The following is a 27,941-nucleotide window of genomic DNA, read 5'->3' as shown; positions in this document are numbered from 1 at the left end:
TCTACAAGGATTAAATCATGTGCTGCTGCATCTGCTGACTTTCAACACCCCCTGAAAGGAGTTCAGGGTGGAGAGCAGAAATGAGGTTCTCTGTGCTCTGGGAAAACTGGCAGAACAGGTCTTCAGATAGTTAAGATATTTTCAGGAGCTGATTTTATGAGCCCAATTCTTATATCTCCTCAGATCTAGTAAAGCACTAAAATCCTTCACGGTGATGTCTGCTCCTCGTGACTAGCAGTAACCTTCTGCAAAAAAATATGTACTTGATTGCATGTACTCCCCCTTCACCAAAATCACATATATACTGACCTCCCCCACTACCTCTTTGGAGTTTCACAGAGCTATCTGAAATGCTGTCTCCCAGGCTATAGTCCTCATTTTGCCCCAAATAAAATTTAACTCGCAACTCTCATGTTGTACATTTTTTCTTAAGTCAACAATCCAAAAGAAACAAAATCACTATCTTGAAAATATATCTGCGGCTTCCCTGGTGGTGCAGTGGTTGAGAATCCGCCTGCCAAGGCAGGGGACACGGGTTCGAGCCCTGATCTGGGAAGATCCCACGTGCCGTGGAGCAACTAAGCCCATGCGCCACAACTACTGAGCCTGTGCTCTAGAGCCCACGAGCCACAACTACTGAGCCCGTGTGCCACAACTACTGAAGCTCACATGCCTAGAGCCCGTGCTCCGCAACAAGAGAAGCCACCACAATGAGAAGCCTGCGCACCACAATGAAGAGTAACCCCCACTCGCCACAATTAGAGAAAGCCCGTGCGCAGCAATGAAGACCCAACACAGCCAAAAATAAATAAATAAAATTAATAAATTTATTTAAAATAAAAAGAAAAGAAAATGTATCTGCACCCCAGTGTTCAATGCAGCGCCATCTGCAATAGCCAAGACAAGGAAACAACATGAGTTCATCACGAGATGAATGGATTTTTTTTAAATGTGGCACATATACAATCAAACATTACTCGGTCGTAAAAAGAAGGAAATCCTGCCATTTGAGACAACATGGATGGATCTCGAGGGCATCATACTAAGTGAAGTCAGACAGAGAAAGACAAATACCAATACTGTATGATCTCACTTATAGGTGAAATTTTTTTAAAAAATCAAAAACAAAAAAATGAAACTGAAGCCATAGATACAGAGAACAGATTGATGGTTGCCAGAGGCAGTGGGTGAAATGGGTGAAGGTGGTCAAAAGCTACAAATTTCCAATTATAAAATAAATAAGTCACAGGTATGTAATGTACAGCACGGTGAGTATAGTTAATAATACTGTATTACATACTTGAAAGTTGCTGAGAGACCTTTTTTTTTTTTTAACCAGTCATCTTTTATTGGGTGTTAATTCTGCATCAGGATATGAAAGGATTCAGGGGTGCCGGGCAAAAGTCATGGTCAGGAATGCAGAGTGTGCCCTCTTCAGAGGTACTCACTTGGCTGCTCATGTTTAAGTTCCTTGTAAGAACTGCAGTAGCTGAAAAGCATATAAGCTGCCAGCAACATAGAAAGCCCTACGATGCTCCCTTTCTTCATGTTGAAATACTTGTTGTAATACCAGTAATAACCTCTTTGAAACACTCCAGCAGTTCCTTAAAGGATGAAATCCCGCATTAGTATCCAGCTTGCCAGCTCCCTTAGTTTGACATTCAGGAGCTTCTTCTCCTTCAGTGGTACAACTGATTCCATCTTGGAGTCCTGGCTGTCTGCCCCAATATCAACTTTTCCATGTTGAACAAAGTTTGAGGCATAACTAAAGGCCTTCCAACATTCTTCATCTTCATAGGGTTTCTCACCACTATGAATTCTCTGATGAAGGAGAAGAGATGAATGTTTTCCAGCTATAAACGTTTTTCTATCACTGATTATTTTATAACTTGAATCCAAATCTGTACTCCAGTTTCTTGTTCCTTCCCTCACAACCATCCAGGGTTCTTTTTCTTGCTCCAATAACACAATTATGTCTGGCTTAGAAATGGAATGGCCCAGTGAGACCAAGTTACTATAGTTCTCCATCGTCACACTGCAGTACAACTTCTTCTGAACAAGGTCGAGAAATTCCCACTCATGCTGAAAGAACTCTATGGCCACATACTTGAATGTTATTGGTCCATGGGCCATGATTTTAGAGCTGCAAGAGCTGATCAGTACTCAGGGCTCCTTTACCAGAAAAACACAGAGTCCAGAAAACCCAGACCATCCCTTGCCAGCTTGGGGCTACCTCTGCACAATCATTTCGCAGCAACCTATGCTAGTTTCTCACTTGGATGGATGCCACTTACAGGCAGTTCCCAACAAGGAGCATAGAAAAAGGCCTGAGGTGGAAGTCACCTCGTCAATTGTCTCAATCATTTTTTTTTTTTTAGTATTTATTTATGTATTTATTTGGCTGTGCCAGGTCTTAGTTGTGGCATGCAGGATCTTTAGTTGTGGAATGCAGGATCTTTAGTTGTGGCATGTGGGATCTTTAGTTGTGGCACGCGGGATCTAGTTCCCTGACCAGGGATCAAACCCAGGCCCCCTGCGTTGGGAGCGCGGAGTCTTAGCTGCTGGACCACCAGAGAAGTCCCTGTCTCAATCTTTTTAATGTTTGTAAATCTTTAGAGATAAAAATTCTCATTTCAAGTTGCATTTATCTAACACTAGTCAAGCTGAACAAACATCTTTTCAAATGATTCTTGGTCATGCTATTGCCTCAGTTAATTGAGAATTCACATCTTTTGTCCACTTTTTCTTTTTTTTTTTTTTTTTAATTAATTAATTTATTTTTATTTTTGGCTGTGTTGGGTCTTCGTTTCTGTGCAAGGGCTTTCTCTAGTTGTGGCAAGCGGGGGTCACTCTTCATCGCAGTGCGCAGGCCTCTCACTATCGTGGCCTCTCTTGTTGTGGAGCACAGGCTCCAGACGTGCAGGCTCAGTAGTTGTGGCTCACGGGCCTAGTTGCTCCGTGGCATGTGGGATCTTCCCAGACCAGGGCTCGAACCCATGTCCCCTGCATTAGCAGGCAGATTCTCAACCACTGCGCCACCAGGGAAGCCCCACTTTTTCTTTTGGGTTGATTTGCAGAAGTTCATATATTCTGACTACAAACTATTTGTTTGTTTAATATATATATTGGAAATCAGTTTCTCCTAGTCTCTTACCTATCTTTTAACTTTGGTCATACAGAAGTTTCAAATTTTGTTATAGTCAAATTTATCACTGTTTTCCTTTATTTCTTCATTGTTTTTGGTGTTCTTAAAGAAGGCTTCCCCTACCTCTAGATATCATTTTCAATGGCTGCATAATATTTCATTGTGTGGATATACCATAATTTGTGAAATTCTCTCTCACTATTGAAAATTTAAGTTGTCCCATCCTTTCACTAATATAAATAATGCTATGAAAAACAACAAAGTGTTCAATTTGATATTTTTAAATATATATCTTAGTTCCTAGCAAAATGAGCATAATAAATGTTTCTTGAATGAGGGAGGGGAAAATGCAGGACATTTTTTCCACACTCACTCAAGGCATGTTAAAAAAAATGCAGCCCAATGTACACCAAATTATTGGAGAATTAGCTCTACAATTCTACTTCTCCTTTAGCCCATCTAATCAAGAGTTGACTCTGCCTCTAAAATCTAGGCATGGAAGTAAAGTTTCATCTTCCCTCTAAGGTTGCCTTTCCAAAGGGTGTGACAACTATCTGAGACAGGCCTTTAACCACATACCTGAGTCATCCTTCTTATTGTGACTTCAGTTTTAGGGTGCCCTTTGCTTGGTGAGTCTTCAATGTTTACTTCTTAGAAGGTGGTAAATGAGCCTGAGAAGACGAGGTAGATGGAAGAGAAGCCTCCGGCTGGGCTGCCACAGATTTGTAAGAGGCAGCTCTATTTCCAGCAGGTGGAGCTTCATATGCTGGAGGTGGGGCTTCATTTCCAGCTGGTGGGGCTCCATATCCTGCAGGCAGGGCTTCATATGTCACTGGTGGGGTTCCATATCCCGCAGATGGGGCTCTGGCTCCATATCCCCCACGTGGGGCTTCATATCCCACAGGTGGGGCTACATATTCCCCAGGAGGGGCTCCATATCCCCCAGGCGGGGCTCCATATCCTGCAGGTGATGCTCCATATCCTGCTGGTGGGGCTCCGTATCCTGGTGGTGGGGGTCCGTAGACCACAACTGGGTATGCTGAGAAGGAAAAAAATCAGTTAGTCATTTTTTAGAGTAGACAAGGAATAAGTAAGAAGGAGGTAGAAGATAAAAAATAATACTGAAGCAAACTGACACAGGAAGAGAATTCAGGCAGAACAATGCAGAAGCCATATTCTTCAGCCATCACCAGCTGAAGGCTTTATCATTTCTTGTGGAAGAATTCAAATCAACATGAAAACAACCCTATAGTTATATCTCTACGTTACTTATAGTTGTACCCAGATACATACTTAACTTAAGAAAGTTTGTTTTGATAATAAAAAAGTAATAAATGTTCAATGAGGAATATGTATTTGGGAAATAGAGAAGAGATAAATTTTTAAAAGTCATCTATAATTCCATCATCAAAGATAAAAACTTAATATTTTGGTGCATTTTTTGGTAGGATCTCTGTTAATCTTTTTTATACAATCATGATTATAACAAACATACAATTTTTTAAAAATCTGGCTCTTTTTACTTGACATTATGAGAAAGTTCTTTATATTATTAATATATTTCATAAATTAAAAGCTGGACTATATTTTATCATGCTGATAAGTGCTACTTATGATAAGTGCTCCCTGGTTGTTGGAGAGCATGTTGCTTCCAAATTTCCAATTAATATTATAATAAACATGGGTTTTATTTTTTTCCTTGGCTACATTCCCTAAGTGATTTAACTGTGTCAGTGTGAATGGACAACTGTCAAGTTATTTTTCTATAATCCATATTTATGTTTAAGCTATGTAGAAAACACATTAAAAGAACTGTCTTAAAGATGCTCAAAGAACTAAAGGAAAATGTGGAGAAAGTCAAGAAAATTATACATGAACAAAATAGAAATATCAATAAAGAGATAGAAAACCTAACAAGAAAAGAAACAAACAAAAAAATTCTGGAGCTGAAAAGTACAATAACTGAAATGAAAAATTCACTAGAGGGATTCACATTCAGATTTGAATAGGCAGAAGAAAGAATCAGTAAACCTGACTACAGGACAATAAAAATTGTTGATACTGAGGAACAGAAAGAAAAAGACTGAAGAAAAGTGAACAGAGCCCAAGGGACCAGTGGGGCACTACCAAGCAGACCAACATACACATTGTGGAAGTTCCAGAAAAAGAAGAGAGAGAGAAAGTTGTAGAGAAAATATTTGAAGAAATAATGGCTGAAGACTTCCCAAATCTGATGAAAGACATGAATATAAACATCCAAGAAGCTCAATAAACTCCAAGTAAGATGAACTCAAAGAGATCCACACTGAGACACACTATAGTCAAACTTTCAAAAGCCAAAGATAAAGAGAGAATCTTGAAAGCAGCAAGAGAGAAGTGAATAATCACATACACGAGATCCTCAATAAGAAAGTCAGCAGATTTCTCATCAGAAACGTTGGAGGCCAGAAATAAACTGTCCAACAAGAATCCTATATCTGGCCAAACTCCTGTGAGAGTGAGAAAGAAATTAAGATGTTTCCAGATAAACAAAAGCTGAGGGAGTTCATTACTACTAGACTTGCCCTGCAAGAAATGCTTAAGGGAGTCCTACAGGGTGAAATGAAAGGACACTAGACAGTAATCTGAAGCCATATGAAGAAATAAAGATATCAATAAAGGTAAATCATTGAGCAATTATAAAAGCTAATATTATTATAACAATGGTTTGTAATTCCATTTTTGTTTTCTACATAACTAAAGAGACTAATGCATTTAAAAGAATTATTAGATTATGGTTTTTGGGGCACAATGTATAAAGATGAATTCTGTGACATCAACTGAAAGGGGTGAAGACAGAGGAGCTGTAAAGGTACAGAGTATTTGTATGTTACTGAAGTTAAGATGGTAAAAATTCAAATTAGTGTTATAACTTTAGGATGTTAAACGTAACCCCCATGGTAGCCACACACACACACACACACACACACACACACACAAAGAACAGCTATGAAATATAAACAAAAGGAAATGAGAGTAGTGGGAGTCAAGATGGCTGTGTGGGAAGACATGGAGTTAGCATCTCCCCACAACTAAGGCACCTGCCAGCCGCTGGTGGGGGACTCTGATGCCAAGGAGATGGGAGGAACCCCAAAGTGAACCAGTAGGTCGTAGGGGGACTGAGGGGGGAGGAGAAGTGGAGGCCAGACAGGATCAGTGCCCCTGAGGCTGGGGAGATCAGGAGAAGCAGGCGGGAGGGACTCTCTGGGAAGAGCAGGAGAGGAGTGGAGGGTGATTGCCTGGCCCACTCGGGCTGGGGAGCCTGCTGAGCTCCCAGACTGGTACCTCCCCCTCCAAAGCCCCATCCAGGCCGCGTGGGTCCTGGGGGCATAGAAGGGAGGTCAGGGAGTTCAGGAGTCAAAATCAACTAAACACAAAAGAAGACAGTAATGCAGGAATTGAGGGAGAAAAAAGCTATAAGGTATATAGAAACCAAATAGTGAAATGACAGAAGTAAGGCCCCCATCATCAGTAATTACTTTAAATGTAAGTGGATTAAATTCCCCAATCAAAAGACAGAGATTGGCAGAATGAATAAAAACTCATGATTCAACTACATGCTGTGTGTATAAGATACTTACTCTAGATACAAAGACATAAATAAATTGAAAGTAAAAGGATGGAAAAAGATATTCCACGTAAATAGTAACCAAAAGAGAGCAAAAGTGGCTATACTAATATCAGACAAAATAGACTTTACATCAAAAAGATTATGAGATAAAGAAGGAAATTACATATTAATAAAATGTTCAATACAGCAAAAGGATATAACAATTATAAACATTTACACACCTAATGACAGACCATCACATATATGAAGCAAAAACTGACAGAACTGAAGGAAGAAATAGACAATTCTACAATAATAGTTGGAGACTTCAATATCTTTCACTCACAATGATGGCTAGAACAACCAGACAGAGGATAAATAAGGAAATAGAGGATGTAAAAAACACAACAAACCAACTGGATCTAACAGACATATATATGACACTCTACCCAACAACAATAGAATACACATTCCTCTCAAGTATACATGGTACATTTTTCAGAATAGAACATATATTAGGCAACAAAGTAAGTCTGGATAGACTTTAAAAGATAGATGTCATACAAAGTAGCTTCTCTGACCACAAAGGGATGAATTTACAAATCAACAACAGAAGTAAAACTGAAAAAATTACAAATTTGTGGAAATTAAACACCGCACTCTTAAACCACAAATGGATCAAAGAAGAAATCACAAGGGAGGTTAGAAAATACTTAGAGATGAATGAAAATGTAAACACAACATACCGGGACTTCCCTGGTGGTCCAGTGGCTAAGACTCGGTGCTCCCAATGCAGGGGGCCCGGGTGTGATCCCTGGTCAGGGAATTAGATCCCACAGGCCACAACTAAGAGTTTGCATGCCACAACTAAAAGATCCCACATGCCACACCAAGACCCGGTGCAGCCAAATAAATAAATAAATTTTTTTGAGCTTTTTTTTAAATTTATTTTTTTATACAGCAGGTTCTTATTAGTTATCTATTTTATACATATTTGTGTATATATGTCAATCCCAATCTCCCAATTCATCCCACCACCACCCCCCATAATAACTAAATATTAAAAACAAACAAACAAACAAAAAACACCATATACCAAAGCTCCAAGGATGCAGCAAAAGCAACGCTAAGGGGGAAATTTATAGTTAAAAACACACTAAAAAACAAAAAAGATCCTAAGTCAACAACCTAACTTAAAAACTTAAAGAACTAAGAAAAGAAGAACAAACTAAATCCAAAGCTAGCAGAAGGAAGGAAATAATAACAATTAGAACATAGATAAATGAAAAAGAGAATAGAAAAACAATAGAGAAAATCAGTGCAGCCAAAAGCTGGTTCTTTGAAAAGATCAACAAAATTGAGAAACCTTTAGCTAGACTGACCAAAAAAAAAAGAGAAGAGTCAAATTATTAAAATTAGAAATGGAAGTGGGTACATTACTACTGATTCTACAGAGATAAGAAGGATTATAATACGCTACTATGAACAACAGTATGTTAACAAATTGGCTAGCCTAGAAGAAATGGATAAATTCCTAGAAACCTAAAACCAATAACACTAAATCATGAAGAAATAGAAAATCTGTATAGATCTAGTAAGGAGACTGAATCAATAATTTAAAAAATCTCCCAACAAAGAAAACACCTGGACCTGATTGTTTCACTGTTGAATTCTACTAAACACATAAAGAACTAATACCAATCCTTCTCAAACTTTTCCAAAAAATTGAAGATGAGGGAACACTTCCTAACTCATTTTATTACCTATTGTGAATAATGCTTCTATGAACATGGTGTACAAATGTCTCTTAGACCCTGCTTTCTATTCTTTTGGTATATACCCAGTAGTGGAATTGCTGGGTCATTAAAAAAATTTTTAGGAACCTCCATACTATTTTTCACAGTGGCTGTCCCATTTTATATTCCCACCAACAGTACATAAGCATTCCAATTTCTCCACATCCTTGCCAACATTTGTTGTTTACTGTTTTTTTTTTGATAGCAGCCATCCTAATGGGCAAGAAATGAAAACTTATGTTCACACAAAAACCTGTACCAAAACCTGCAACCAACCCAGATATACTTGAGCCGCTGAATGGTTAAACAAATTCTTGTACATCTATACCATGAACTATTACTCAACAACAAGAAGGAACAAATTATTGATACATGCAACAACCTGGGTGAATCTTGAGGAATAATGCTGAGTGAAAAGTCTATCCCAAAAGCTCACATACTACATGATTCCATTTATATAACAATCTTGAAATGTCAAAATTATAGAAATGGAGAACAGATTAGTGGTTGCCATGCGTTAAAGAGGAGGGGGAGGAAGGGAAGTAGGTGTAGCTATAAAAAGACAAACAGGAGTGATCCTTGTGGTAATGTAAATGTTCTGCATTTTTATTGTATCACGTCAATACCCTGGTTGTGATATTATACTATAGTTCTGCAAAATGTTACCAGTGGGAGAAACTAGGTAAAAGGTATAAAGAATATCTCAGTATTATTTCCAAAAATGTATGGGAATCTACAATTATCTCAAAATAAAAAGTTTAATTAAAAAACCATAATTATAGCAATAAACAATCTAAAAAGGAAATTAAGAAAACAATTACATTTACGATAGCATCCAAAAGAATAAAATACCTAGGAATAAATGTAACCAAGGAGGTAAAAGACTTGTGCTTTGGGACTTCCCTGGTGGTGCATTGATAAGACTCCGCACTCCCAATGCAGGAGGCCTGGCTTCGATCCCTGGTCAGGGAACTAGATCCCATGTGCGTACCGCAACTAAGAGTTTGCATGCCACAACTAAGGAGCCTGCATGCTGCAACTAACACCCAGCGCAACCAAATAAATAAATAAATATTTTAAAAAAAGACTTGTGCACTGAAAACGACAAAACATTACTGAGATAAATTAAAGAAGACCTACATAAATAAAAAGAGTTCCTATGTTCATGGGTTAGAAGACTTAATATTAAATTAAGATAGCAATTCCTCCAAAACTGATCTACAAATTCAATTCAATCCTTATCAAAATTCTAATGGTCTTTTTGCAGAAATGTAAAAGGTGATTCTCAAATTCATATGGAGCTATAAGGGACCATGGAAGGCCAAAACAATATTGAAAAAGAAATACAAAATAGGAGGACTCACACTTCCCTATTTTGAAACTTAACTACAAAGTTACAGTAATCAAAACAATGTGGTACTGGCATAGGATAGACTCATATACCAATGGGAATAGAACTGAGAGTCCAGAAATAAACCTTAACATCTATTACCAACTGATTTTCAACAAGGGTGCCAAGACCACCCAGTGGGGAAAGAATAGTGTCTTCAACAAATGATTCCTGGACAACACATGCAAAATAGGATAAGGGTAGGATAAGCATATGCAAAAGAACAGAGTTGGACCCTAACCTTACTCCATATACAAAAATTAACTCATAGAGACTTCCCTGGTGGTCCAGTGGTTAAGACTCTGTGCTCCCAATGCAGGGGGCCAGGGTTTGATCCCTGGTCAGGGAACTAGATCCTGCATGCTGCAACTAAAAGATCTCGCATGCAGCAACAAAGATCCCATGTGCCACAACTAAGACCCAGTGTAGCCAAATAAATAAATATTCTTTAAAATTAAAAAAAATTAACTCATAATGAATCAATAACTGAAATATGAGCCAAAATTATAAAACTCTTAGATGAAAACATAGGGGTAGATCTTCATGACATTGGACTTGGCAATGGATTCTTAATTTGATACCAAAAGCACAAGTAACAAGAGAAAAAAATAGATAAATTCATCAAAAATTAAAACTTTTGTGCATCAAAGGATATTCTCAAGAATGTGAAAGATGACCTACAGAATGGGCAACATATTTGCAAGTCCCATATCTGATAAGGATATCCAGAATATATAAAGAACTCTTACAACTCAAACAATGAAAAGACAAACTACCCAAGTTAAAAACGGGCAAGGACTGGAATAGATATATCTCCAAAGAAGATATGCAAATGGCCAACAAGCACATGAAAAGATGTTCAACATCATTGATCATCAAGGAAATGCAAATTAAAATTATAATGAGATATCTCCTCACAATCACTAGGATGGCTTTAATATAAACAACAAGCAAAAAAAAGGAAAATAACAAGCATTGGCAAGGATGTGGAGAAATAGGAACTTGTACGTTGCTGGTGAGAATACAAAATAGTGCAGTTGCTGTGGAAAATAGTTTGGTGGTTCCTCAAAAAAGTTAAACATTAAATTACCATATGACCCAATAATTCCAAACCTAGGTATATACCCAAGAGAAATGAAAACTTATGTCCACCCAGAAACCTATATACAAATGTTTATAGGCGCTATTATTCATAATAACCAAAAAGTGGAAACAAGTTCATCAATGGATGAATGGATAACAAACCGTGATACATGCAATGGAATATTAGTCAGCCACAAAAAATGAATAAAGTACTGATAATGTTACAGCTTGGACGAACCTTGAAAACATTATGCTAAGTGAGATAAGCCAAACACAAAGGTCACATGTTGCTTGACTCCTTTTATGTGATATACACAGAATAGGCAAATCCAGAAAGACAAAAAGCAGATTAGAGGAAACCAAGAGATGTGGGGAGAGGACAATGGGGAATGATTACTTAGTGGGTATGGGGTATTCTTATGGAGTGACGAAAAAGTTTTGTTTTGTTTTTTTGGCCTCGCCACACAGCATGAGGGATCTTAGTTCCCCGACCAGGGATCAAACCCACGTCCCCTGCAGTGGAAGCGTGGTCTTAACCACTGGACTGCCAGGGAAGTCCTGAAAAACTTTTGAAACTAGAGAGAGCTGACGGTTGCACAACATTGTGAATACCCTAAATACCAATGAATTGTACATTTAAAAATGGTTAATTGTATGTTATGTGAATTTCAGCTCTAAAACTTTAGCAACACTTACTTTTAGATTTTGAATATTAGATTTTAGTAACCCTTAAAAACTAAGGTAACTATTAAGACTATAGATAACTATCCTTCAGTTGTATACAAAACTAAATAAGCCAATGGACATGTACGCCATGCTCCAAGGAGAACCCAAGAAACAGCCTGAATTTGGGGGTCTGTTGGTAACCTGTTAGGAGACTTTTTGTGGTCCACCAACAGACTGTGGACCACAGTTGAGAATCACTGATCTATGTCTCCTGGAACATGACTCAGCAGCTATGGACAGGCATGACTGTTAAAGGAAAGTGTACAGGGCATAAAGCCCAGGACTGGAGTCCTCAGTGAGGCTGAAGGGTAGGGCACAAGCATGATGGCTATGCTTGTGTGAAAGGGGAAGGGGGAAGTTGGCAAGAGCACATGTTTCCGCTCAGGCTGTAAGCAGGAAGTGGCTGTTCCCACTGATGGGAGTTGCCCAGGTATGCTCCATATTTGTACATTATAGTTAAAAGTAAACCTGAAATGGAAGCCTGGTCACTTACTGACTTGCCACTGGGTTTTAGTCTGGAAATGAAGTCATGGACTCAACCATTTTCCAGCCCCCCAAACCTCTGTTGCTTCTCTTGCAGCAGAATTGGAGGCAAGGTAGCAGTGAATAGATCTTTGAGCCCCTGGCATACTTTTCCACCTCCCAGGAAGAACCTCCATGCCATATCTTACCTGGACAAGGCGTCTGTTGGGTGCACATCATGCCCTCTGGTGCAGTAATTATATAGAGTCCTGAAGTGCCGAACCAGTAATTTACACTTCCAAGTGGAATTCCTCTGGCAGCTGAGAAGACAAGTTTGGCAAAATAGGGACTCTTTAATTCTTTTAAGTCAGATGTACAGCAGCTATCAACCAAATAATTAACAGAGTATTAACCATCACCTTACATGTGTGTCCAACAATGTTCCCAGGATACAAGATTAAACATATATATTGCCCTTGTCCTCAACTGTATGCTTCTTGAAGGCAGTGATTGTGTATATTTGCCTGTGCTTATTGAAGGCCTAGCATAACACCCACCATGATAGGTATTCAGAAAAAATTTCCAAGTGAGGATTCTATCAAGTTGGCAAGATAAGTCCATTAAAGACCAATGTAATGGCAGTACTGAAGAAAGCACTTCTGTTTGTCTCCCTCTGCATCTCTCTTAAAAGGACATTTTTGATGGTATTTGGGGTCCACTTGAATAATCCAGAGTAATCCCCTCATCTCAAGATCCTTAATTATATCTGAAAAGACTTTTTTTTTTTTTTTTTTACAAACAAGGTAACATTCACAGATTCTGAGGATTAGGACACAGATTATACCTTGGGGAGCCATTATCAGCCTGCCACACTAATTTCTGGCCTATGGCATATGATCAGAAGTAATGTACACCGCTTCCAGGCCTGACCCATGAAAACTTCCCAGGTGAGATCTTTACTCTCTTCCCCTCTCTTCTGGCTACCCAAAGAGGTCTTGGAAGCCATGTGTTAACGATGGCAGAGACTCTATTACCCTGGGTCCCTGACGGGCTATGTGGAACAGAGTCCCCTTTCACTCCTGTTGATTGGCCTTTATATAAGCAGTAATATCCATTATCTTAAGCCATTGATAATTTGGGGTTTATCTGTTTCAATAGCTAGCATTATCTTAACTAATTCACTCTGAATCTAAAGTTGTCATCCTTCCCTGTTACCCTCCCCTTCAATATTCTATTAGTATCCCCTTTCAGAATAAGAAATTATTTTATTCACTTACATGTTTGCTTATTTCTTATATGACTCTCACTAGACCGTAAGTTTAACAAAAGCAGGGACTATGTACTTATGTTTCCTTCACTGTTGTGTTCCCAATTGTCTCTCCTAGTGTTTGGCACACAATAGGTACTCAATACATGTTTGCTAAAAACTTAAATCAAAGAGCCCTGACAAAGCAACTCTGCTGAGGGGAAAGGAACCTTTCCTGGTCAAATAATCAGATCGTGATGCATGATGGGTGTTTAATTAATTCCAAAAGCCTCAAGGAAGCCCATTCACAAGACCTGACTCTGCCAGGGGAGTAGGCACAGGTTTCCACACCTAAACCATGACATAATCAGACCCAGAGCAGTTCCAGACATTGGGCCAAGTTCATATAAGTTGCCTAAATCCTTTCCAAGTGGCTGTGCAATGGCTGAGACACTGACCTACATTTGCAGGCCAAGAAGCAGAACTTAATGAGAGCACAAAGAGAATCCCCTGAAGTTGCCTGACCCTTATCTCATAATCCTAAAAATAAGCCCCCTCAGTACTGTGAGGCCAAAAATAAGAGTGAACTCAAGACCCAGAATGCAATTGTCCCGAGTTCCCCAGACATCTGTAGCAAAGGGGAACTGGATTTCCAAGTGTCCCCTGACCCGGATTCTTCATAGCTACACTCCCTCTGTCTGTAGGACACCTTGTTATCCAATGTCAGGCTTCCAGATGCTGTCTGCCCTCTGGACCATGAAGAGCTGCTAGTTGGGTACAGCTTGTGAACTCCTTGGCCTTTATATATTTGCACTGTATTTTTAACAGTAACTGCAACAAATTTTCTTACTCTTCAGTTTTCTCTAATATGGTTCTTCATCACCTTTCTTCTCCAGCAGTTCACTGAAATCTCTTGATAATTCTGCCAAAAACCTCAAATTTCCACATGCAATGCACATTTTTCAGTCTTCATTTTACCAAACATCTCTCCAGCAGCTGACAGATGACCACCCAGTAATGCTTGAAACTTTCTCCTCCCTTGACTTCCAGGATAATGAACTCACTTGATTCTTCTCTTACCTCTCAATCAGCCCCTTCTCAATCTCCATTGAAGGTCACCCCTCCCTACCTATCCCTTAAATGTTGAGGACCCTTGGCATACCATCCTTAATTCACTGAATGAGCCCATCATTCACATGGCTCCAGAGATGACCTGTGTGCTGAGGATTTCCAAATCAGTGTCTTGATACAGTGCATCTTTGGAGCTCCAAGCTGCATGTCCACTGCCTTTAGCAGCTTGTGTACCTCACACTTAATATGGTGCAGGGGTTAAGAGTGTAGGCTCAAAAGGACACAACATCACTTATACAGTATTCCTGCCAAAATACGTGACCTGAATATAATCATGAGGAAACAGACAAATACAAATTAAGGGATATTCTACGAAACAATAAGGCTGTATTCTTTTTAAAATGTCAAGGTCATGAAAGACAAAAAGAAAGGCTGAGCCCAGACTAAAGGAGACCAAAGAAATAGGACAACTGAATTCAATATGTGATCTGGGATTAGATCCTGGATCAGAAAAAAAAAATGCTATTAGAATTAGGAATAGTAATGATCAATCATTGGAATCTGAATAATCAATAGTATTGTTTCAATGTTAAATTTTCTGATTTGATAAGCACACTGAGGTTAGATGAGAGAATGCCCTTGTTCTTGGGAGATACACACTCAAATATTTAGAAATGAAGGAAATGATCTTTGTGACTTACTCCCAAATAGTTCAAACAAAAGCAGAAAAGAAAAAAAAAAGAATAACATAAAGCAAACGTGGGGACTTCTCTGCTGGCGCAGTGGTTAAGAATCCTCCTGCCAACGCAGGGGACACGGGTTCGAGCCCTGGTCTGGGAAGATCCCACATGCCGCGGAGCAACTAAGCCCACGCACCACAACTACTGAGCCCGCGCACCTAGAGCCCATGTTCTGCAACAAGAGAAGCCACCGCAATGAGAAGCCCGTGCACCGCAATGAAGGGTAGCCCCCGCTCACCGCAACTAGAGAAAGCCTGTGTGCAGCAACGAAGACCCAACACAGCCAAAAATAAATAAATAAATTTATTTTTTTTAAAAAAGCAAATGTGGGAAAATGTTAATAATGGGTTAATCTAGATGAAGGTCCATGGGAGTTCATTGTAATATTCTTAAAACTTTTCTATAGATCTGATTTTTTTTCAAAATGAAAAGTTTAGAGAGAGAGAGTAGGTTTAAGGTTCAAATTCCAGCTCCACCACTTGCTAACTGTATAGCCTTGGGAAATTATATAACCATCACTGACTCAGTTTCCCCAGCTATACATTGGGGATAATGATAGAATCCACATCATAAGTTTTTGTGAGGATTAAATAAATTAACACATGTAAAGGCCTTGGAACACTGCCCAGTATATGATAAGCATTCAATAAATGTTAGCTAGTATTAATTACTATGTCTAAAGTTGAACTCATTTCCTCTCCAATTTAGACTATCTCTTATACTCTTTTTTTTTTTTTTTGGCCATGTCGCTAGCGGGATCTTAGTTCCCTGACCAGGGATGGAACCCGGGCCGATCCCCAACCACTGAAAGCACCGAGTCCTAACCACTGGACCGCCAGGGAATTCCCTAGACTATCTCTTATACTCTTGACTATGGTCTATAGCATCATGATCCAGTCAGTCTTCTAAGGTAGAAAATTCACTACATTCTTCTGTGTGTCCCCAGAACTTTGTCCATGCCTCTATTACAGCACATGCCATAAGATAGGATAATGTATTTGCATATGTCTATCTCTACTGGACTGTGTTTGTCTCAACTAGATTGGAGTTGGGGGTGGAGAAGGCAAGGGAGAAAGGGGAAGAGCATTCCAGACAGAGCAAATAGCATGAAGGCTCAGAGATGGGAGAGCAAGGCACAAAGAAATCCAGTTGGATTGGAGTACAAAAGGTGAGAGAATGAGGGATATAAAGTGAGGCTAGATTGAATTAAAACATAACATAAAAAGATTATTTGTATCCTCTGGTACATCCATTAGATCAGTGCTGCAGGGCTTGACGGTACCTCTTCCCATGCTTTAGTCCCATGGAAGATGGGAATTAAACCTAAGAGAAGCAAAGGCAAAGTCAGAAAGGAGAGAAGAAAAAAACCATGCCAGAGGAAGAAGAGCCAAGGCAACCCTACCGAAAACAAGACTACTCAGTGATACATGAGACCGGCACTTAAATGGACAAAAGACTATCAGGTATAATTAGTTGTTCAGGTGTCTGACGGTAAGCTCCCATTAGATTGCAAACTCCTTCAGGACAGGGAGGGACTAAATCTTGTGTTCCTAGCACGTAGTATGTTACTTGGCACATAGTCGGTAGGCTCAGGAAATGCCCGCTGAATACATGTGCAAATATCAACCGCCTGACCACAGAGGCCAGAAGTCGTCACTAGTTAACAGTCTTACTTCAATTACACAGGCCCCCAAACCCCGAAGCGCTTGATAATTTTATCAGCATCGCTCACCAGCAGAGGCAGCTTTCATCATCAGCTGGGCAAATTCAATGGCACCTCCTTTTCTGAAGGATAATTTAAAAATAGCCTGTCCTTCCCAGCCACCTGGAGGAAGAAATGGCACACACTCACTAAGAGGCTGGCATGCTGTAACAGAAGGACTGCCACAAACACCAAGAGAAGTACTATCCAATGAAGCAGGGGCCAAGTCTGAATCTTAAACCTTCTGGAAGCTTTTGAGAAAAAATACACTTCTGAGGGGGGACACTTACCATCTGGAGCTGCCTGAATGGTTCCTTTAATGTAGTTGGGGGCAAAGATTGGTTGTTGAATGGTGCAATTACTCATCAGACCAAATGGCATCATAAAAGAAAGCATGGGGTCATTGACTAAGTGTGAAGTCACGAAGATCACCTAAGAGAGAAAAGAAACTTTGGAAAAGGAATGCAATTTGTCCATGGATTGAGACATATAAGAGCAATTCTGAAGTTAAGGCTGCTTTGGCATTCTGGCCTAATTGAGAAACATCACCAATTTTCTTCCATCACACTTCAACATGGAAAATCTCAAAGGAGAAATGGTTTAAAATACATTGAAAGTCAATGTTTAACCTCTCTCCATTTTAAGGAAAACAAATGCAGAGATAATCAGATCAAAGTAGAAGTAGAAATTACCCGGTATGAAGTGAGAAACAATGTTCCTTTTTTTGTACCATTAAAGAGATCAGATCCCACTGGTTGCTGTAGGAAGGAGAGGTCCACATCCTGACTCTGTTTCAAGACACTGCAGAAAAGACAGGGCAGACAGCACACAATTTAGAATCTATATAAAATTATACAAACAGAGCTCTTAGCATAGATCCTAGCCTGGAGGGAGATTTTAATAAATGTTACTTGCTGCTGCTGCTGCTACTACTATTTTATTAAAATAGAAAGGAATTTAAATGATCTTATTCTCTGACAATTCACACTTCTTCTTTATCATTGGGTTCTTTTTTAAAAAAAAATTGGTTCCCCCACTCTTTTATTAATTAATTTATTTATTTATTATTTTTGGCTGTGTTGGGTCTTAGCTGTGGCACTCGTTATCTTTCATTGTGGCTCACAGGCTCCTCACTGCGGCACGAGGGCTCTCTAGTTGAGGTGCACGGACTTAGTTGCCCCACAGCATGTGGGATCTTAGTTCCCCGACCAGGGATCGAACCCACCTTCACCTTCATTGGAAGGCAGATTCTTTACCACTGGACCACCAGGGAAGTCCCATTGGGTTCTTCTTTCTTATCAAACCTAATTCTATTCTTAATGTATATTCATTAATTCTTCTACTTCTTGTGCAGTTGGTATAAAGCACTTTGTTAACGGAAATGTTTCTTGGACTCTGGTAAAGAACGTAAGGCACACACAGAGTGCTCCCAAACCCTCTGACATGTTCCCTCTTTCTGTCATGTTCTCCCTGCACTCCTAACCTGAAAAACTTGGACTCATCCTATTCTTACTCATAGAATCCTATTGGGTTTTTTCCCTTTCTTAGTAATTTATATATATAAATTATAAATATATAAGTGGGTGCTACTAAATATTGAAAGAATGAGTGAATGAAAACATGAATATAGGTAATAATGCAAGAAATATATGACATACATCACATAAATGGAACAAAAATACCATGGCAGTTTGGTGGAAGGAGAGATTAGCTCTTGGTTGAAGTAATTAGGAATGACTTTACAGAAAGGTTGACATTTGAGCTGATTCTTTTTTTTTTTTAGGCCATGCCGTGCAGCATGCAGGATCTTAGCTTCCCAACCAGGGATCGACCTGTGTCCCCTGCATTGGGAGTCCAGAGTCTTAACCACTGGACCACCAGGGAAGTCCCATTGAGCTGATTCTTAAGAGATGAATAGTGTTTCAGTAGGCAGAAGTGAGGGTAGGGGAAAATCCTGATGGGGAGCAAACAGCATTAATGGAGGTATGCAGTGGAAAGAAAACTGCGTACTTGGAAGCAGCCTACCTGTGTGGATTCATCAAAACAGCATGGAAGTGAGACTGGGAGGAATAGTGAGATAAAGCTGGAATCATGCTGGGACTAGAGCTTGGAGACATCATTCAATAGGCAAGGCAAAACTGTGACTTGCAGCTGTCTCAGCAGGGAAGTCACATGATCAAGGAAGTGGTGGTATGTCAGAGGGATCCATTTAAGAGTTCCTAAAATAGTTCTGATATGAGGTAATAAGAACAGGAACTAGGATGGTGGTGCATGGATAAAAAGGGCTTTTTAAGAGACTATGAAAAAATAGGACGTCACCAAAAATGGTGGAATAAGGAACTCTAAATGTCAGCCTAGAATTTAATCAAAAGTTTATAGCAACTAGGGGAATGTTTAATCAAGAAAAAAATAGTTGAATGTCAATAAGAGAGCTTTGTGCACTTTAACTTACCCTAGTACTATCCTCCACTCCCCAGTTTGGCAACAGCCTTGACAACAACAACCCACATTCTCAGTATAGGTGCCCACTACTGGAGGGAGGAGAACAGACCTTACTGTGGTTGTCTGTTTTGACCTGTCCAGTGGCTTCCTGGAGGACTAGCTCTAAGGGCATGTGCCTAACTCAAAACTCTCTTAGGACTTAGGCAGCTACCTAGGGCACATTTGTCAAAAACATTTCAAGGCAAATGTGTTAGAGCTGATATCTGGGGCAAAGAATGACATTTTGGGCAAACAATAAAAAAAACTGAAAAGTGAGGAAGGAAAGACTGGGAAATGAGCTGCTTTGAGGAATAAAGGCTTTGAAAACCTCTGACATGTTCATGGGAATCTAGAAAGCACCACACATACATTTTCAGGGCTAAGTTCATGCTCAGAAGAAACCTGAGAAGGCCCTAAAACTGTTACCTCTGGCTGACAGTGAGGCTCTGCTCAAGCAGGCAGTGAAAGCTAAGACAGAGTTTTAAACTGCCTAGCTGAGTGATAAAGACAGGCTCCAATACACACACACACACACACACACACACACAGTCCATCTGCAAAGGCTGAGATTTTTTTGTTGTTGTTCCAAACATACAAGTAAACTGTCAAATCACTAGCTAGCCTCTAAATTAACATAAAAGAGGCCACACATGTCATTAGCCACACATGACAAAGAATAGAGACTTTACAAAATTAGTTCAGAAAAATCACTAAACAATAACTACAACATGCAGCAACAACACCCTGTGGAAGAGGGAGAGTCTGATTTCCAGAGTTGCCACATTATAATTTTTAAAAATGTCCAGTTTTCAACAAAAAAAAAATCATGAGGCATGCAAAGAAACAAGAAAGTATGGGACTTCCCTGGTGGTGCAGTGGTTAAGAATCTGCCTGCCAATGCAGGGGACGCGGGTTCGAGCCCTGGTCTGGGAAGATCCCACATGCCACAGAGCAACTAAGCCTGTGCACCACAACTACTGAGCAGGCACTCTAGAGCCCGTGAGCCACAACTACTGAAGCTCATGTGCCTAGAGTCCATGCTCTGCAACAAGAGAAGCCACCACAACGAGAAGCCTGAGCACTGCAACGAAGAGTAGCCCCTGCTCACCTCAACTAGAGAAAGCTGGCACGCAGCAATGAAGATCCAAAGCAGCCATAAATAAATAAATAAATAAATAAATTTATTTTAAAAAATTAATTGAAACTGCCCCTTAGGAAGCCAAGAAATTAGATTAACTAGACAAAGACTCTAAATAAACTATTTAAAATATATTCAAAAAGTTAAAAGAAACAATGACTTAATAACTTAAGGAAAAGGATGAAAACAATGTCTCATCACATAGAGAATACAAAAATAAAAAGATAGAAATTATAAAAAGGAACCAAATAGAAATTCTGGAGTTGAAGACTATAATAACTGAGATAAAAAGTTCAGTAGTGGGGGACTTAATGGCATATTTCAGCAGGCAGAAGAATCAGTGAGCTTGAAAATAGGTCAACTGAGATTAATAGTTACTACCTGAGTAACAGAAAGAAAAAAGAATGAAGAAAAAGGAACAGAGTCTAACAGACCTGTGGAACACAATCAAACATATCAACATATGTATTATGCGACTGGCAGAAGGAGAGGAGAGGAAAAAAGGGGGAATAAAGAATTTTTGAACAAATAATGTCCACAATTTTCCCAAATTTAATGAAATCCATGAATCTACACATCCAAGCTCAACAAACTCCAAGTAGGATAAACTCAAAGAGATCCACACCAAGACACACTGCAATCAAACTGCTGAAAGCCACATACAGAGAATCTTGAAAGCAGCAAGAGAAGAAAATTATCATGCACAAGGAATCCTCAATAAGACAAACAGCTGACTTCTCACCAGAAAATATGGAGGTAGTGGGATGAAATATTCAAAGTGCTAAAAAGAAAAAAAAATTGTCAACCAAGAATTCTATATCTGGCCAAACTATCCTTCAAAAATTAAGGAAAAATTAAAACATTACCAAGTGAACAAAAACTGAGAGAGTTTATCACTACTAGATCTGAACTATAAGAAATTCTAAAGGAAGTCCTTCTGCCTGAAATAAAAAGACACTGGACAGTAAATGAAATCAACATCAAGAAATAAAGAACACTGGGAAAGATAATTACATAGGTAAATTAAAAATCAGTATTAACGCATTTTGGGTTTGTTCATTTCATTTCATCCTATATGATTTAAAACACAATTGCATAAAACAATAATTATAAATCTATAATGATGAGCACACAATGTATAAAGATGTAATTTGTGACAATCACAATATAAGAGGGCAGAGCTATGTAGGAGTAAAGTTTTCACATATAATTAAAACTAAGTTGGTATTAATTTGAACTAGATTGTTATAAATTAAGATGTTAAACATAATCTGTGGGGCAACCACAAAGGAGATAACTAAAATACATGCACCAAAGGAAATGAAGAAGGATCAAGATGGTACACTAAGAAATATCTGTTAAACACAAGAAAGCACTCATGGAGGAACTGAGGAACAAACATGATACAAGAAATATAGAAAACAAATAGCAAAAGAGCAGAAGTTAAGTTCTTCCTTATCAATAATTACATTAAATGTAAATGGATTAAAGTCCCCAATTAAAAGGCAGAGAATGGTAGAATATATATATTTTTAAAACATATTACCACTATAGACTGTCTACAAAAACTCACTTGAGATCTAAAGACACAAATAGGTTGAAAGTAAAAGGATGGAGAAAGATACTCCATGAAACAGTAACCAAAAGAGAGCTGAAGTGGCTATACTAATACCAGAAAAAAATAGACTTAAAAATTATTACAAGACAAAGAGGAATCTTCTATAAAGATAAAAGGGTCAATCATCAAAAAGATACAACAATGATAAGCATGGATACCTCTAACAAAAGTCAACTAGACCTAACATATAAGGACACCCCCCCACACAAAGGTAGAATACGCATTCTTCTCAAGTGCACATGGAACAGTCTCTAGGACAGACCATATGTTAGGCCACAAAACAAGTCTCACGAAATTTATGAAGACTGCAATCATACAAAATATCTTTTATGACTACAATGGAATGAAATTAGAAAAAAATTAAGTGAAGGATATCTGACAAAGTAACAAATATACGGAAATTAAACATCACATTCTTAAACAACCAATGGGTCAAAGAAGAAATCATAAGTGAAATTAGAAAATAATTCGATCTAAATGAAAGCAAAAGCATACATACCAAAACTATTTAGATGCAGCAAAAGCAGTGCTTAAGAGGGAAATTTATAGCTTTTAATGCCTACATTTTTTAAAAGAGAGATTTCAAATTAATAATCTAACTTTCCACCTTAGGGAACTAGAAAAACAAAAGCAAATGAAACCCAAAGCTAGCAGTAGGAAGGAAATAATAAAGACTACAATGGGGATAAATGAAATAAAGATTAGAAAAATAGAATCAATGAAACCAAAGTTAATTCATTGTGAAGATCAACAAAATGTACCAATCTTTAGCTAAACTGACCAAGGAAAAAAGAAAACTCAAATTACTAAAACTATGGATGAAACTGGGGATGTCAGGCTTCCCTGGTGGCACAGTGGTTAAGAATCCACCTGCCAATGCAGGAGACATGGGTTCAAGCCCTGGTCCAGGAAGATCCCACATGCCGCGGAGCAACTAAGCCCATGCGCCACAACTACTGAGCCTGCAAGCCACACTACTGAAGCCCACTTGCCTAGAGCCCATGCTCTTCCACAAGCGAAGCCACCGCAATGAGAAGCCTGTGCACCACAATGAAGAACAGCCCCAACTCGCTGCAACTAGAGAAAGCCTGCATACAGCAACGAAGACCCAATGCAGCCAAAAATAAATACATAAATAAATAACATTTTTTAAAAAAAGCAAGAAGGTGGGGATGTTATCACAGACCTTACAGAGATTTAAAATAAGATTATAAGAGAATATATGAACAATTGTATGGCAACAAATTAGATAACATAGATTAAATGGGTAAATTCCTAGAAAAAAACTACCAAAATTGACTAAAGAAAGAAAATTGGAATAGACCTATAACAGGTAGAGACTGAATCAGTAGTCAAGAAACTTCCAATAAGAAAAAACAGAAAAATACTGATGTAAAAAATCCTCAAAAAAAAAATACTAGTAAACTGAATATAACAACACATTAAGAGGATTATACACCATGACCAATTGGGATTTATCCCTGGAATGCACGGATAGTTTAATATATGAAAGTCAATCAATAAAATAAAAATAGAACTACCTTATGATCCAGCAATCCCACTTCTGGGTATATATCCAAAGGAAATGAAAATAGGATAGCAAACAATTATCTGTGCTCCCATGTTCATTGAAGCATTATTCATAATAGCCAAGATATGGAAACCATGTAAGTGCCCATCAATGAATGAACAGATAAAGAAGATGTGAGATAGATATATATATGCACAGAGAGAGAGAGAGAGCCACACAGAGGAAGACAATACTGCATGGAATCACTTAAATGTGGAATCTTTAAAAAGTCAAACTCAAAGAAACAGAGAAGTAGGGTGTTGCCAGAGGCAAGGGGCCAGGGTGGGGAGCTGTGGAGAGAATAGGGACAGGTTAGGAAAAGGATAAAACTTAATATAAAAAAATTTTTTAAATATATAGATTTTTTAAAGAAAATCAATCAATGTAATATACCACATTGACAAAATGAAGGACAAAAAACCACATGATCATCTCAATTGATGCAGAAAAAGCATTTGACAAAATTTTACACTCTTTCATGATAAACACACTCAACAAACTAGGAATCATAGGAAACTACACCAAAATAATAAAAGCCATTTATGAAAAGCCCACAGCTAACATCATACTCAATGGTGAGAGATGAAAGCATTTCTTCTAAGATCTGGAAAAAGGTAAGGATGCCCACTCTCACCACTTCTAATCAGCATAGAATTGGAAGTCCTAGTCAGTGCAGTTAGGCAAGAAAAATAAATAAAAGGCATCCACATTGGAAAGGAAGAAGTAAAATTAACTCTGTTCACAGATGACATGATCTTATATGTAGAAAACCTTTAAAATCCACACACAGGGGGCTTCCCTGGTGGCACAGTGGTTAAGAATACTCCTGCCAATGCAGGGGACACAGGTTCAAGCCCTGGTCTGGGAAGATCCCACATGCCACGGAGCAACTAAGCCCGTGCGCCACGGGCTTAAACTACTGAGCCTGTGCTCTAGAGCCCACGAGCCACAACTACTGAAGCCTGCGTGCCTAGAGCCCGTGCTCTGCAACAAGAGAAGCCACCGCAATGAGAAGCCCGAACACCGCAACCAAGAGTAGCCCCCACTCGCCACAACCAGAGAAAGCCTGCGTGCAGCAGCGAATACCCAACACAGCCAAAAATAAATACATAAATAAATAAATTTATTAAAAAATGAACAACTCAGCAAAAAAATGGAGAACATTTATGAACCAAGAAAATTTACCAAATACATATAAATAGCCAATAACCATAAGACAAAAATAATTTCATTAGCAATTAAGCTTTAAAAAAAGATTTCATTATTCAGATTCCATGATCAGACTGGCAGAGCTATCAAAGATTAACACAGGGTGTTGGCATTGGGCACTCAAAGTATTAAAAGGAATGTAATTTGATATAATTCTGTAGGGTAATTTTGCAATAAATGTACTTCTATTTATAAATATATTAAATATAAAATATATTTAATATTTTAAAATATTTTGACAAGGATTTTCATATTAAAAATATATTTTTAAAATATTTTTTAAAACATCTGTGTCCTCTGATCCCACAATTCCACTTTCAGGAATATATCTGAAAGAAACATTCTGACAGGTGGGCAAAGATAAAATCTTTAAAAAGTTCACTGCAAAAAAAAAAAAAAAGTTTACTGCAGCAATGACGTTAAAATCAGACTATCCGGGACTTCCCTGGTGGCGCACTGGTTAAGAATCCGCCTGCCAATTCAGGGGACACGGGTTCCAGCCCTGGTCTGGAAGATCCCACATGCCGTGGAACAACCAAGCCCATGCACCACAACTACTGAACCTGCACTCTAGAGCCTGCGAGCCACAACTACTGAGCCAGCGTGCCACAACTACTGAAGCCCACGTGCCTAGAGCCCATGCTCCGCAACAAGAGAAACCACCGCAATGAGAAGCTTGCGCACTGTAATGAAGAGTAGCCCCCACTTGCCGCAACTAGAGAAAGCCCGTGAGCAGCAATGAAGACCCAACGCAGCCAAAAAAAAAAAAAAAAGAAAGAATATATCCTCCTTTAAAAAAAAAAAAAAATCAGACTATCCCAGATACGGGCTTGAGCAAATATGTATGCATACTGGAGTACCAGACATTGAAAATAATGATGTAGATAACGATACTGGAAAGCATCCCTAATACATTGGTAAATGAGAAAAACAAGTTACAAAGCAGTCTGACAGGGGAAGGTGTGTATATTTCCACAGGGGAAAGTACAGAAGGATGCATACCAAAATGCAAAAAGCACTGGATGTAGGAATTTGGGGTAATTTAAAATTTTTCCCAATTTTTCTACATGGTTTTACCTGCACACATTTTTGAATATGGATTTAAAAACAAACAAAACTCAATGTCTTCCCTTTTTACCAGTAGAGTCTGGCCCACACATTTATGACTTTTTAGCTGGGATCAGAAAAAAATCTCCACGCAACACAGCCAAGCTGTCTTGAATTTCTCAACTGTGTATTGTGAATAGTCCAGAGAAGTCAAAATATAACCAATCTTCTCCCTCTCAAGCTATTTCTTTAAAGTGGTTTTTATCCAGGAAGCCAGAGCACCTACAGAGACTTCTTTGCTGAGAAGAAAGAAGAGAAGCAGTCCTTTTCCTTTCAGAGGGGCAGCCAGAGTAGAGAAGTGAATGCACAGTACCTAAGTTCAGAGCTCTCCCACATGCACTGGCCATGTGATTTTAAGCAAATTACTTCTCTTTCAGTTTTCCCACCTGTGAAAGGAGGAAACGAGTACTGATCCTCATTGCAGATAGAGCATTGCAGATAGAGCATTGCAGAGAGCAGATAGAGCCCGTGCACAGTGCTCGGCTATGGTTAACCATTCAAGAGCACGCAAAGGACCCCACAAACGTAATTCAAAGGACCATAAAATCAGTATATGTCACAATTTTTTAAAACCATGCTTCATTCCCTGCCTCCAGCACACAAACAGAAAAGCAGACAGACAAACTCGTAGCCTGAATGAGAAGACACCCAAACACCAGATTAGAAGTGGCTTCGAGGCACAGAGCCACGGGCACACAGGTCAGCGTTCTCTAGGCCAGTGTGCACGCGGTCAGAATGGTGGGCAATCATCTCCTACTACAAAACTGAACAAACAGCAGCGGTCCTTCAGGAGCAAGGGAGAACCTACCGCCTGACGGCGCGTATAAACCTGTCAAGAAAATATTCTGGGGAAGGAAGCATAGAAAACAGATCTGGACGTCAGCAGTTGGTACTGACTTAAAGGGTCTTCCCGACAGATGCATTCAAAGCGACGTAGGTGTGCTCTGCCTCACTTGAGCACAGCCCTGGGTTTCAGAGTCTCACTGCTAGGCGAGCGCAAAGGAAAACGAGGGCAAATCGGAGCAGAGAGGAGCACTTTTAAGAAGTGCCGGGGAGATGGAGCAGGCCTCTGGAAAAATGGGGGCGGGGGATGAAGGAGGGGAGTGGAGCAGAGTCGAGGTGTTAGGTGGGGAGGTGAAAATGGGCGGCTCCGGGCTGAGCCTGACAGAGGTGAGAGGAGAGGGGCGAGCGGCGGTCACCGCTAGCACCACACAGAGCGATCGGTGCAAACCCCAAGGCCACCATAGGAGGCAAGAGAGCATCCTTCTTCCTAGACGCGTCTTCTTCCGGTCCTGATCTTTTCAAAAAAGTAAGACCAGTCATCTCCTTGGTTGGGGCGAAGACGAGAGAGGGCTTTTCGAAGTTCTGAGAGTGAGGAGAGGCCCCTGACAGTTCAGGATCCTTGCAGAAAGATCCCAAAGACACTCACGCCTCTTCTACCTCCCAGAAGCCTGGGACCTTGTTCCCGTCACTCTACAAAGGTAGCGCACTAACAGCAGCCGCACGCGACCCGGAGGGTCGGTGCGACTCCCCACTCCCACCACTGCACGTCCACCTTTCTTCTGAGGCAGCACGCGCCTCGCTCCCTGAGCACGCGCCCTTCACACGTGCGACGGCCCCCCGCTCCCGCTTTCACATTCCGAACACCCGCGAGGCAGCACGCGCCCTAGCGTCGGGGCGGAGCTACGCCCGCTGCGCACGCGGAAAAGGCGGGAAAGTCCCTGAGGCGCTGAGAGTTTGTGAGCCGCCAGTTCCCCGTGCATCTGCTGCCTCCTCTGACAGCTCCGCAGGCTTCCTTTCACGCACCTTTCGCCGAAGGGGATGAGGGCCCCACGACGGTTCTCGCTGTGGCTCTGGTTCACCGCCAT

At 39.7% G+C, this 27,941-nt stretch overlaps 1 protein-coding gene and 1 pseudogene across 1 annotated transcript; both read right to left on the bottom strand.

The window, feature by feature from the left end:
- Positions 1-1,434: 1,434 nt before the first annotated feature.
- LOC132373802 (ATP synthase subunit f, mitochondrial-like) lies at positions 1,435-1,701 on the bottom strand (annotated as a pseudogene).
- A 2,088-nt stretch (positions 1,702-3,789) lies between these two features.
- WBP2NL (WBP2 N-terminal like) lies at positions 3,790-27,941 on the bottom strand. Its single transcript, XM_059934886.1, has 6 exons — positions 27,880-27,941; positions 17,643-17,751; positions 17,241-17,382; positions 16,981-17,073; positions 12,401-12,511; positions 3,790-4,184 (listed from the first exon to the last, which is right to left on the bottom strand). The coding sequence occupies exons 1-6, from the start codon at positions 27,939-27,941 to the stop codon at positions 3,790-3,792; spliced, it is 912 nt and encodes a 303-aa protein (XP_059790869.1).

Source organism: Balaenoptera ricei, chromosome 10, assembly GCF_028023285.1.
Source record: "Balaenoptera ricei isolate mBalRic1 chromosome 10, mBalRic1.hap2, whole genome shotgun sequence".
NCBI lineage: Eukaryota > Metazoa > Chordata > Mammalia > Artiodactyla > Balaenopteridae > Balaenoptera > Balaenoptera ricei.
This window is presented reverse-complemented; position numbering and strand designations above follow the sequence as displayed.

Coding starts and splice junctions, on each gene's coding strand:
- WBP2NL (XM_059934886.1), bottom strand. CDS start 27,941: ATGGCGGTGAACCAGAGCCACAGCGAGAACCGTCGTGGGGCCCTCATC. Junction 17,752..27,879: donor CTCATCCCCTTCGGCGAAAG/GTGCGTGAAAGG, acceptor TCTTTTCTGCAG/TGTCTTGAAACAGAGTCAGG. Junction 17,383..17,642: donor TGTTTCTCACTTCATACCGG/GTAATTTCTACT, acceptor TTTCTCTCTTAG/GTGATCTTCGTGACTTCACA.